Here is a 12472-nt window from a genome sequence, read left to right as displayed (position 1 = left end):
ACTACAAAACAACCCAAAAGAGACACAATACAACCCAAAAGAGACGCAAAACAACCCAAAAGAGACACAAAATCATAACAAACGACTACAGAGACACAAAACAACTACAACAAGATGCAAAATGACCAAAAACATAAGCAACTTGTTTTGCTTATGTTTTTATAAGCAAGACAAAACTTGTCTTTTAAGCAGACAAAACGTCCAAGGAGAGACTTTCTTTCAGTCTGGGTGTCTTGTTCTTATGTAGGAGGGGTGGGGGGCCTTACATGTCTTTGTCCAGGGGCCCATTTTACCATCATCTGTCCATGGACGTGGCTGTCAGACATAGCACAGTTATTTAACAGCTGTGTGGAAGTGGAAACCGCATAGTGATGACAATAAGAACATCATGATGGAGTTGGCGGTGCCCTTTTACACCTGAGGGTCAGACTCTCCCTTACTTCCTCAATAATGCTACTTTTCTGTTCTGCTCTTTCTTTCTTTGTGTATTTTCGGATCTTTTAACCGTAATGTGTGTGGTGATTTCTTTTCTCGGCTAAATCTGTTTTATATAAAGTGTCACTCGGGCTGCCAGACAAGGTTTTTTTGCTGTAACTCTGGATGCTGCTCATGTTTAATGACGGAGGCTTTGATTCACCATTAGCTCTCCTCTCCTCTCCTCTCAAACTCCGGGGTTTTGTTATGGTTTGTTTTGAATGGACCGATTTTATGTGAAAATGGGGGAAAGTTAACGAGTTTTTGCAATTTCAAGACACCCGGCGTAACCACTTACCAGAGCTATATTGTGTTCTCATGCATACCAAGAGTGTGTGTTTTGTTATGTGGGTGCTCTTGTGTGCGAGAGCATGCACGAGTCTCGGTCCAGCAGTGGCTCATGGTGGCCAGCCAGAGAGGATTGCGTGAGATTTTTTAACAACGTCTGCAGAGCTTTTTGAACAAAAACATTTGATGAACAGATTGTGGAGGTCTGTGACCTGCCTGTCTGTGTCTGATCCCTGTTCATGCACGGATTCTGGGTTTGCTGGTGTGTCGCTCTGGTTCTTGAGAGAGTTTGACGCCTGTAGAATGGCACCAAAACCACAGACCCCCATACCAGACGAGCTTCGCTGCCAGCCAGCCAGCAAGTCAGCCAGCAAGTCAGCCAACGACCAAACACTGCCCTACCAATACTGCTCTCTCTTTCTCCTGTGTATGCCTTTTTCGCTTTCTTTATTTTTCAAAGATTAAGCTTTGGTGTGAATATTTGAGAGGTGATCTTTGATTTTTCCTGGCAAAGACTCCAACGACACACGACGGCACCATAAACAAGCATAAACACATACCGCAGACACACACGCACTTATGACTAATAACAAAAAAACTTCCTCAAAAACCCAGAGAAACACTTTGGTAAATGACTGTAAAACAGGAATTTGACTACACAGCTATGTGGTGGCTAAACAATCACAGACGTCGGTTAAAGCAAAGCTGTAAAACAGACCTCATCTCTCTGCAACATGCCTTTTTCTAAGTATGTGTGAGTTGAAGTCTGCTGTGAACTCCCAGATTACTCCCAGTCCCTGCTTCCAATTAACTGCAGTGTATAATTGAATGTAATTTCCAAATTAGAAAAATGTCAGATCATTTTCGAATTAGAAAATGTCAACTCATGTTTGAATAACTGCTGTTACTCGCTGTAAACTGAGTCCATGTCTGCAGAGAAAAGCAAGCGTTCACACACCCACAATGCTAAAATGAGTATTATATGAAGCAGCATAATGTTGGGAGAGATATGAGGAACTGGAGACCTACTGCAACAGCCTCTTCCACCCCTTTTGGCACTGAAGAGTGGCACCTAATGCTGCTTTATATTAAGGACCCAAAATAAGTAAGAAGTGATAATCACAAATTACATTTGCCAGAGTGATGAAGGGTCCTATTTTAACGATCTGAAACGCAAGTATCAAACGTGAAACGCAAGTAGCTTTGTGGGCGGATCTCGGGCGCTGTTGCTATTATACCGGCGGGATAAATGACTCTTGCGCCCGACGCAAATCTTAAATGGGTTGGTCTGAAGTAGCTAGGTGTGGTTTGGGCATAACGTGAAAATAACCAATCAGAGCGTCATCTCACATTCCCTTTAAGAGCAGGCGCGCTTGTTCCATGGCGGATTGCTATTGTAACGGTGGATTTGCCTGGCGCACGCCAGCGGGAGCTGTCCAAGATGCGGCAAAGTAATAAATGCCCGTCTTGGCCGGGTGGCGATGTTGCTGCGGCCTCTCGGGCGCGTCTCCTCAAGTCTGGAGAGGATTGCTGCAGCCATGGAGCGTTGGCCTCCAAACGCACCACCTGGTCCTGTTGTGCCCCTTCCTCCCCCCCCACTCCATCTCCGTCCACCCGCCCCACCAGGAGTGCATTGAGTGTCCAATCCCACCGTAGTTCAACATCACGTCTCCTTAATTCCTCTAATATTTCCTCATTTATGTCATCAACACATCCATGATTCATGGAAATGTGTAAAACACAACAAGCCACAAAGAATGCTGCGGCTTTTTGAGGACTGTACTGTAAAGTGCCTCCTGATCTATCCAAACACCTAAAGCGCATTTTCAGTAATATTTTTCTTTTTCACGCTACATTATGGCCAAGCATGCGCCCCTAAAATAGCATCTGAATAACACGCCACTGACTTTAGACCAGGTTTTTCCTGGTCAGTGGCGGAATTGTTTTCTGAAACTGCAAAATAGCACCAGGGAACTTTTGCGCCTGAACACGCCTTCTCTTTTTGCTGAACCTCCGCCAAAGGCAATTGCGCTGAGTGCAAGATAGGGCCCGCAGTGTGTCTCTCTTGTGTGTCATTTGGTTTGCCAAATGTCACCTATGCCTGTTACTGATGTGGCTTTGCTGCAGGGTCCTGGAAGTGTGTAATACTGTATGTTAATTAAATCAAAACAAAATCCTGGCAGGCTAATAGAGAGAAACTTGCAGAATGCTTTTCACAACTACACACCATTTTCTCTCATCTTCACACAATTTCCATGCTTGTTATAAACGTGGCATTTTTGGCATTTGGCATGAACCTGAGACTACATTTTGCATCTTACATTATCACAAAATAACCCCTGACAGTCATCAGTCCAAAGATAGCTGACGGAAATAGATCATATCACACATCATTTAACCAGTTCTGGACCCCTGCAGTTGCTCACTTATGACATACAAACACACTAACCATCCTCTGGTGGTTTCCTGTTCGCACCTGACCACGGTTGTAAAAATATTTGGCAGAAGGCGATGTGGTCATTTCTTCCTGAAGTGAATTAAAGTCAACAAATCTGCCTGTCCCATGTTCTGAGGGCCATCTAGGCCAAATATGAACCCAACCAAATACTGACCGCATATAGTTCAGCAGCTGAAAGCAACATATGCGTACAAGGTACAGTAAATGTGTACGTGTTTGAACCTCATGTTTGTGCATTTATATATAGGACCATTCTAGTGTAACTTATCCTTTACCAGTGCTGGAGATAGTGTCTGTCTTTAATATATTTGTGCATAGCTGCACCTAAAGTAATGTATGCTTTCGTAGGTGTTAGCCAACCTTTACCCTGTTTGTATTTGGCCATTAGTATCTCTCTGCTTTCTGTAATTCTAAGCAAGACACATGTTTCCCTGGCTTCCTTGGTTTCCTTTGGCTAAAATGTCTGTGGCTGGCTTGACCATGACATACGATGCTTGTAGACAGACAAAAAACTAATCTTCACAGCAAAATCGATTTAATATCAGTGCATTACTTCAATTTGCTTGTAATAGAGTGATTTGCTAATTTCAGCCAATAAGCAGTAAATGCATGTTTCACAATAGTAAATTACTGTGTCATGCGACTTTCAAGTATTTCAAATGTGTATTTCTGTGAGGTGTTAAGTAAATTAGGCTGTGATGCGTAACGCGTAATGGCAATATTTCCCCATTTACACCAGTATAGTTCCATAACTCACTAACACATAATCAGCAGACGCAGAATTACGCAGAATTTCCCTGCAGATTTTTGACAAAAAATGAATATAAAACTTAACGCATTCTGCATCGCCGCTGAAAACTGTAAAACAAAATCTACAGCTTCCGTTTGAGTCTGCTCATTATCACTGTAGGTGTAAAACCACCTTTGCTTTATGATTATCTTGTGATGATGCTGCTCATTGATTTAAATAAAAATATAAAAATAAATCATTGCACTGCCATGTCTTCTTGAGTTGCTGTGAACTCTGTCCTCTTTCCTCTTCTGTTTATGCCTCCAGTTCTTTGTGTGTGACGTCTGAAGCCTGGGATGCTGGTGACCATGCTGTTGGGTCCTGCCTGTGTGCTACTGATGCTGGGGACGCATGCTCTTGCTGGAGGCTATCCCCCCATGCACAACATGAAGTACATGCAGCCCATGATGAAAGGGCCTATTGGACCCCCATTCAGAGAAGGCAAGGGACATTACGTTGGTGAGTAATCCCTGTGTGTGTGGTATATGTGTGTCTCTTTTACTTGTATGTAAATAAGCTGTTCACCAACTCAGCAGGTCTATAGGTAATTTTAAACTGATTTGACATGATGTAACTCTATATTACTGATATACACTCCTCAGGTAGGCCAGTTTAAAACTGCAAATTAGCAACAGAAAAGATGATTCTCCTACACAAATATGAAAACATTAGGAAAGTCTTGATGTTTGTGTCAGTTGTTTCAAATTAAATAGTTCCTGACTCAGTCTTATTTTCTACAGACTGTATACTTCCTTTACAACATCTCCTTGGCACTAAGAATTTGAACTTTTTTCATGCCTAGCTAACCCACACGTAAAGAACAGAGACATACACATAAACAACAACTCCCTCAAAACAAAACAAGTCTCCAACATTGCAGTTAAAGCTGTGATTGATATGGAGACCCTCCCAGAACAGACCTGTATACTAAAGCCACTTGTTTAGTGGCTCTCTTCAGGCAGTTAAAGGGCTCAGTGAAGTGTGTGTGTGTGCGTGTGTGTGTGTGTGTGTGTGTGTGTGTGTGTGTGTGTGTGTGTGTGTGTGTGTGTGTGTGTGTGTGTGTGTGTGTGTGTGTGTGTGTGTGTGTGTGTGTGTGTGTGTGTGTGTGTGTGTGTGTGTGTGTGTGTGTGTGTGTGTCTCCTTGCCCTGCGGGTCCTGCAGCATTTGGCAGGTCCTCAGTTGGGGCCTAATGGAGGCCTGATTGCCCACTGTTTGCTGAGCTCCACTGGCCAGTTGTTTCTCCTGCCATCTGGATGCTGTTACCCCACTGTTTATCACAGATTCTCCAGCAGTGGGATGAAGGAGAGAGTGTTAAGGAAATAAAAATAGATTATATAAAAGGCTCAGGCAAGGGGAACTGGGAAGGGAGGGGGAGATAATCATCCTGAAAAAATGTGCATGCTGTCATTGCCACCATTATCACATTTGAATTGAACTACCAATACAAGTTCTGGATCACATAAGACGTGCCTTGTGTTAACAGAGGCCCCTTCTTCAAAGTAAATTTCAAAGCAAATGCCGAGCACATTTTCATTTCAGTTCCATAATATAATGTTCGACAAAGACAGACTCCAGAAGTTGGATTCAGAGCAAATTTCATGTTGAAATGTTGCATTTAAATCCCTGACAGAAACATCAAAGACTTTCTAAAAGAGGTTATGCTTTCTATAAATGGAAATTTTCACAGAGTAGTAGAAACAAGATTTAGATTTGGAGGAGTGAAACTAATGCTCCCTGTTGCTCACATGAATACAATGCCTCTACTGCCACCCAGTGGTCATACATCCACAATGCCTCACCATTGTAAAAATGTATCAATTACTAATTAACTAAATACTATAATTATCATAGTGAAGAAATTAAAAATAATTTCAATGTTGTTATACAGATTACATAAAGGTTTAGTACTAAATATATCAAGAAAAAACTGACCACAGCTACAAATTCCCACAACTAAGCATGAGTGTAATAAAAAAGAGTCCTTTCTGTAGGTCAGCGAGGAGAATGAATTAAAAATAGATGCTCAGGTAAAAGAAATAAGGTTAAAGACGAACTTGTCATGTTTCTATGCAAAACATGTAATGTGCAAAGGGGCTACCAGTTATGTACAGTATCTGGTGCATTCACAAGCATTGAGCTTTGGGTTATGTATCAATCTTAGCTGGACAGGAGTCTATACTGCTCTCGAGCTTGGTTGGATATTCCTTTAGGTTTGCTCTTACGAGAGCAGAGTTCAATACATTTCTTGACTCTGTCAGTTCAAATGTATTTGAAAGCACAACTTGGAAAACATCGCAACAAGTAATGAAGAAGCCATTATAGCGTGAAGCACCTTATTTCATCTATCCGGGTGATATATTAAGGTCGTCTACAGTAGAGCTGTAGCTAAACAAACAAAGCTGGGGCTATAATGCTCATTACACACCTGAACGCAATGTTCCGAACGGGGTGGCACCCTTACCGACATTGACAAACCTCAAGACTAGAGATATTATCTAAACCATTTATTTGGGGTTGAAACCTAAACTGACCACACCTGAAAGCTTCCTGTTGTACAAAACCTGTACAGTGTGGTAAATACCTGGAAGTCAGACAGTAAGCAATATCATAGCATTGGGGCGACTTCTAGCACACACACACACACACACACACACACACACACACACACACACACACACACACACACACACACACACACACACACACACACACACACACACACACACACACACACACACACACACACACACACACACACACACCTCTTTCCCAGGCTACAAACTAGTTGATGCAGGCCTATTGCATGATATGCTGAACATTGGAACAATCACCATGTACATGACTGTTACAACACGCATAACTGGAATCATACAATACTATAACCCATGCTTATTTGCATCATTAAGCTTTTTCTCATCATTGTGTTTTATTTCAAATACTGACCTTAAAAAGCTGCATTCTTGTTAACTGCCAGCAGGGGGAAGGAGTGGTCGATGGTTACATTAGTGGATGTACAGCATATGGAATTCCAAGTGCCTTGCATACTTGTTACAAGGAAGGGGAAAGCGTATGTTTCCCCCTATCTCATTTATTGCTGTTTAAGCGGCAGGTGTATTAACAAATCCCAGATTTGGAAGGCCATGCTTCACATAACACTTTCTTTAGATATGGTTGGTAAGTGATGGTAAGTAAGTGCTCAGATTATGCTCATTTTCAGGTTCATAATTGTATTTAGAGGTTGTACCAGAATATTTTCCAGACACTCTCAAACCCAATATTAAACCCTAAGTCAGTCAGCTGGAAAACAAAAAAGTGCAATTGTACTTTTACACAATAACAGCTAAACTCAGGAGCATATATAGAATACTCTTTTATATGTGGATCAGAGACCTGTCCAGAGTGTCCTGGGCCGTCTGCTCAATCTGAGCCAGGATAGGCTTTAGCCCTTCATGACACTGAACAAGCAGTTAAAAAAAATAACTGATTAATGACCTGAATAGTCAGAAAATGACATGCCTTTGATGGATAGAAAAGGCCATCAGATCACAAAAAGATATAAAAGTGAATTCAGAGGAGTCTTTCCAACAGACTAGATGCCCTCTGACATAATGTTTTCAAATTCAAAGTGTCAACAATTTCTAGGTTTTTGTTTTATTTAATTTCCCAGGCAATGATGTTGTGATGTCAGATGTTTCTTGTATGTAACTTAATTCATTATTATTCTGCCATGCATTGTTGTTTTTCCTTGACAATGGAAATGCAGACACCCCCAAGTATATTTTTATATATTTCCCTTTTAGTGCCTTTGTAGCTGCTAAATGTACTGTCTCTATATTGACAATGACATTTTAAACTTCAGTGGCTTTAAAATGACTGATATCAAAACAAAATAAAAAAAAATCTTTAGGATCTACTCTGTCAATCTGTTCATTGGTGCATGCTCTGCTGCTAATCTAATCAACTTGCTTGACAAAGACATTCTTTTTAACAGTCTGGATCGCTATAGCTTAACTTAGTGCAGACTTTAAATGACTGATGATTTTCTACAACACATGAAGGGTTATTTTTTTTTATTTTTTTTATTTTACAAGCCTGACACTATACATATGACACCCTTACCATTAAGTGGCAGTAATGTGTAAAGTCCAGTGTTCCACCCATTCATACATGAGGATGAAGTAGTTGCATTCTGAGTAGAAAACAGGTGGTTACCTGAATGTACCGCTAATAGTGCAGCAGTGCGGGATGCAGTTGGCTGCAGTGTAGATAGGACTTGTATCCTCTATTTATTTTTTATAGCAGTTTGAAAGATTTGTTTTAGTTTCGCTAATACTGCATTCAGTACACTACACACAAACACCTTGGTATTGTTCAATTTTCTACTTTTTTGTTTGTTTTAAAATACATTACTATACTAACAGCATGATCTTCTCTTTTTCTAGATATGCCACCCATGGTTGAAGTGAAGGGGGAACCAGGCCCCCAAGGGAAACCTGGACCAAGAGGCCCTCCTGGGCCAGCAGGACTTCCAGGTAAACCTGGACTGGGAAAGCCAGGTCTCAATGGCCAGCCAGGTCCTCAGGGGCCTCCTGGCTTTCCAGGAATGGGTAAGCCTGGACTTCCAGGTCTCCCAGGAAAGATTGGCCCAAAGGGGATGCCAGGGCTTAATGGCGAGGTTGGCCCTTGTGGTGAACCAGGTTCCAGAGGTTCTCCAGGGCAGCCAGGCCTCCCTGGCCCAGCAGGCCTGTCTCTGAATGGGAAACCTGGACTTCCAGGCATCAGAGGCCCCTCTGGGGCTCGGGGTGAACCGGGACTAAAGGGTCTTCCTGGCCCACCAGGTGAACGTGGGCTGAAAGGCGAGAATGGAAACGGGAAGCCAGGGCCTTCAGGTATAAGGGGTCCTCCTGGGCTAAAAGGCGGTTCAGGATCACCTGGTCTTCCAGGTATAGGCAAACCAGGACTAAAAGGTTTACCTGGACTGCCTGGTCCTAAAGGTGATCAAGGACTCTCAGGGGAACAAGGCGAACCAGGAGAGGCTGGGGCTCCAGGTCTACAAGGTCTACCAGGGCCAGTTGGGTTAGGGAAGCCTGGGCTAGATGGACTGCCTGGCGGACCAGGTCCACTAGGTCCAAAAGGTGAGCCAGGGCCCAGGGGTTCTCCTGGATTTCCTGGGACTCCTGGCTATGGAAAACCCGGTCTGAGTGGCCCAAAAGGAGAAAAGGGCTATGATGGGTTGCCTGGTGTCCCAGGGGACAAAGGAGAGCAAGGAATGGTGGGCCCAATTGGGGAACCAGGCCTTGATGGACAACAAGGACCACCAGGACTTCAAGGCCCAATGGGACTTCCTGGAAAACATGGAATGCTAGGACAGAAGGGAGAGCTGGGGCCCCAGGGCCCTCCAGGACTGCCTGGTCTCAGAGGTGACCAAGGACCGAGTGGATCCTTTGGAAAACCTGGCATCCCTGGAGAGAAAGGCATCCCTGGGCTTAATGGTCCTATTGGAAAAACTGGACCCAAAGGTGAGGCAGGGCATATTGGCCTACCTGGCAATCCAGGGGCAACAGGTGCTCCAGGGTGTAAAGGTGAGACAGGGTTTATAGGGACTCCAGGCCCCAGGGGCCAGTCAGGCATTCCTGGTCTACAGGGTCCTATGGGTCCCATGGGGCCACAGGGTGTCCCTGGCCTAAAGGGTGAACCCGGACTTCCAGGGGCTCCAGGACTGGGTAAGTTTGGAGAGAAGGGAACAATAGGTCCCCAGGGTCCTCCAGGGAAACCAGGCACTCCTGGGCTTAATGGTAACCCCGGTGTTCCTGGTCCTCCAGGGCCCCCCGGTCCTCCAGGAAATGGTCAAACAGTTGTTGCAGGACCAACAGATTCACAGTTGGAAGGGGATGAAGTACCAGGGGACAGGAAAGGGCCTGTATACAGTCAAGTCCCACTCTCTGCCTATATGGCACCAGCCTTCACGGCCATCCTCACCACACCGTTCCCTCCCTCTGCCATGCCAATCAAATTTGACAGGACCCTGTACAATGGGCAAAATGCCTACAGCACTGCTACTGGCATGTTCACTGCTCCTTTATCTGGTGTCTACTATTTTGCGTACCACATGCATGTAAAGGGAACAAGCCTGTGGGTGGCATTGTACAAGAACAATGTACCAGCCACTTACACCTATGATGAATACAAGAAAGGCTACATGGACCAGGCATCTGGTAGTGCTGTCCTAGAGCTGAAGGAGGGTGACCAGGTATGGGTTCAGATGCCCTCGGATCAGGCAAATGGCCTCTATTCTACCGAGTACATCCACTCCTCCTTCTCAGGATTCCTGCTCTGTCCAACATAACCCTGTCTTTTTATTCAAACATGTTCCTGTATAGGCACCTCAGAGGAGCCCTTAACCTAAAATACCTGCAGCCATAACAGAAACACAAAACCCATAGGATTCTCAATATTATTGCCATCATCTTTATCTGTCTCACCCTCAGCAATCAGCAGAAAAAAAATAAAACTTTGTGAATGAAATATGGAAAGTTTTAAAAGGCAGGGGAAGGAATTTCATACTGTGTTCTTTGTTTCAATGTACTTTAAATGTGTGTTTTGGGTTGTATTTTATGTTGGTGTTTTTAGCTTATATTATTTTAATTATTATATTGTCATAATTTTATTATTTGGTCCTTGTCATTAATGTTGTTGTTGTTTATCAGATTCAGACTATTAAGTGCCTTACTTTGTAATGTGCTAGTAACAGACCTTCCCATGTGACTGCACATCCTGCCCACATGCTCTGACATCACCAGACCCTTGGGAGTGATTGGTTCCTCTGGCTGCAGTCACATCCCCAATGTGTTCTTATTTAAACCGAATGGCAATACTGAGCAACAATAAAACATAGAAAATAGAGACAAACAATAGCAAAACAAGGCATTTTGTGCTGTAATACCATTCATTTTCATGTTTCTTTTGTTTGGCCTTTTTGGTTATCTTAGCAATTTCTTGTCAAAAGTCTTTGTTTTTAGATTTGACAACTAGTTGGCATCTGTAGGATGTTTATTTCTCTGCTTCTTTTTGAATTTAGTAGGCGACCATTAAAACTGATCTTTATCTTTCTTATAATTTATTGAACTGTCCATAAATGCAATCCAAGAAATACAATCCAAGAATAAACATGACCTCACAGTATTATCATTTTAAAATGTAACTACCCTTTTAAAGAGGAAAATGCCTTCTTTTTTTTTTTTTTTTACTTTTAGGACAATAATAATTAAGGATGATATGTATGCATACAGTTGATGTTTACATAGATACTGAGAACAACTGCAAAATGGACAGTAAGGACGCAACTCTAGCTGGATCAATGGCCTGTTTACTTGTATTAATCTGATTTTTCCCATGTGCACTGCAAATTTCATCACAGTGTCACATTAATTATCTTTAGATGCTCTAACAATGACATTACTGCTTTCTAATGATATACTACCTATTAACAAATATGTATCACAATAACATTTCAAGTAAGCAATCTGTACTTACATACAATAGGCCCCATTTTGACCACATATTGCTGTGAAGATGCTATAATTGTTTTGGAGAATAGGGATGACAAACAAAATACATCCACTTCTTTCTTCAATGCCAGTTTCTTTGTTACTTTTTTTGCTGTGGAAATAAGAGCAATTCTGTATCATTTGTGAATGAAACGAGTTTCTATTAATTCCCCAAACCATTGTAAAATAGCTGAATTATTGTTTTGCCTAATGGAACATTCGTGGCTACAAGGACAAGAAGTTTCAGAACTGAATAATGTCAGAAGTATACAGCCGGAAATGAGAATCAATCTGCATATACTCCATGAATAAGTAAAGGGACTGACTGAGGCCCACGGGTTGTGAAATACAGGTTGTGTAACATTTAACAAATGCCAGATTTCTGGAAGAGGTGTTGGGCTAGAGGTGAGAGTGGTGTATTTACTCATTTCTGTTGGATGAGGCATTAAAAATACATGCTGTATGCATGTGTATGTATGTAGGTGTACCCTTCTGTTGTCACTGTGTCTGTGTGTGTGTGTGTGTGTGTGTGTGTGTGTGTGTGTGTGTGTGTGTGTGTGTGTGTGTGTGTGTGTGTGTGTGTGTGTGTGTGTGTGTGTGTGTGGTTCACATTGTCGCCCTGGAATTCAGGTCATGAAAACTTCTGTGAGGATAATACCAAAGTTGAATGAAGTTACAAAACCTTAGGAAGAGCTGCCACACAGTCCTGTTAATGTTCCACAAGTAATCTGACTTCAAAATCTTTTAGCCTGCTTTGGGTTTTTAAGAGAAATTCACATACTCAAATGTTGCCTTTGCAAAGTAAGGAGACAAGTTATAAATCAGGTAAATGTTAAGATGGTAGACAGAGAAAAATGAAATAAAATGTACATGAGATAAGAAAACAACGTTTACTACACAAATTACTGGTTGACA

The 12472-nt window shown here is 42.4% G+C and overlaps 1 protein-coding gene across 3 annotated transcripts in view; it reads left to right on the top strand.

Moving 5' to 3' along the window:
* Positions 1–12044, top strand: part of col8a2 (collagen, type VIII, alpha 2) — a 51039-nt gene extending 38995 nt beyond the window's left edge. For 2 of the 3 annotated variants that reach the window (XM_039819256.1, XM_039819254.1), the window contains exons 2-3: positions 4278–4469; positions 8453–12044. In XM_039819256.1, the coding sequence (XP_039675190.1) occupies positions 4307–4469; positions 8453–10356 (2067 nt within the window). In that variant the 5' untranslated portion in view covers positions 4278–4306 and the 3' untranslated portion in view covers positions 10357–12044. The remainder of the gene's footprint in view (positions 1–4277; positions 4470–8452) is intronic. The other variant, XM_039819257.1, reaches the window with a different exon arrangement.
* Positions 12045–12472: the final 428 nt, after the last annotated feature.

This window comes from Perca fluviatilis, chromosome 13 (genome assembly GCF_010015445.1).
Source record: "Perca fluviatilis chromosome 13, GENO_Pfluv_1.0, whole genome shotgun sequence".
Lineage (NCBI taxonomy): Eukaryota > Metazoa > Chordata > Actinopteri > Perciformes > Percidae > Perca > Perca fluviatilis.
This window is presented reverse-complemented; position numbering and strand designations above follow the sequence as displayed.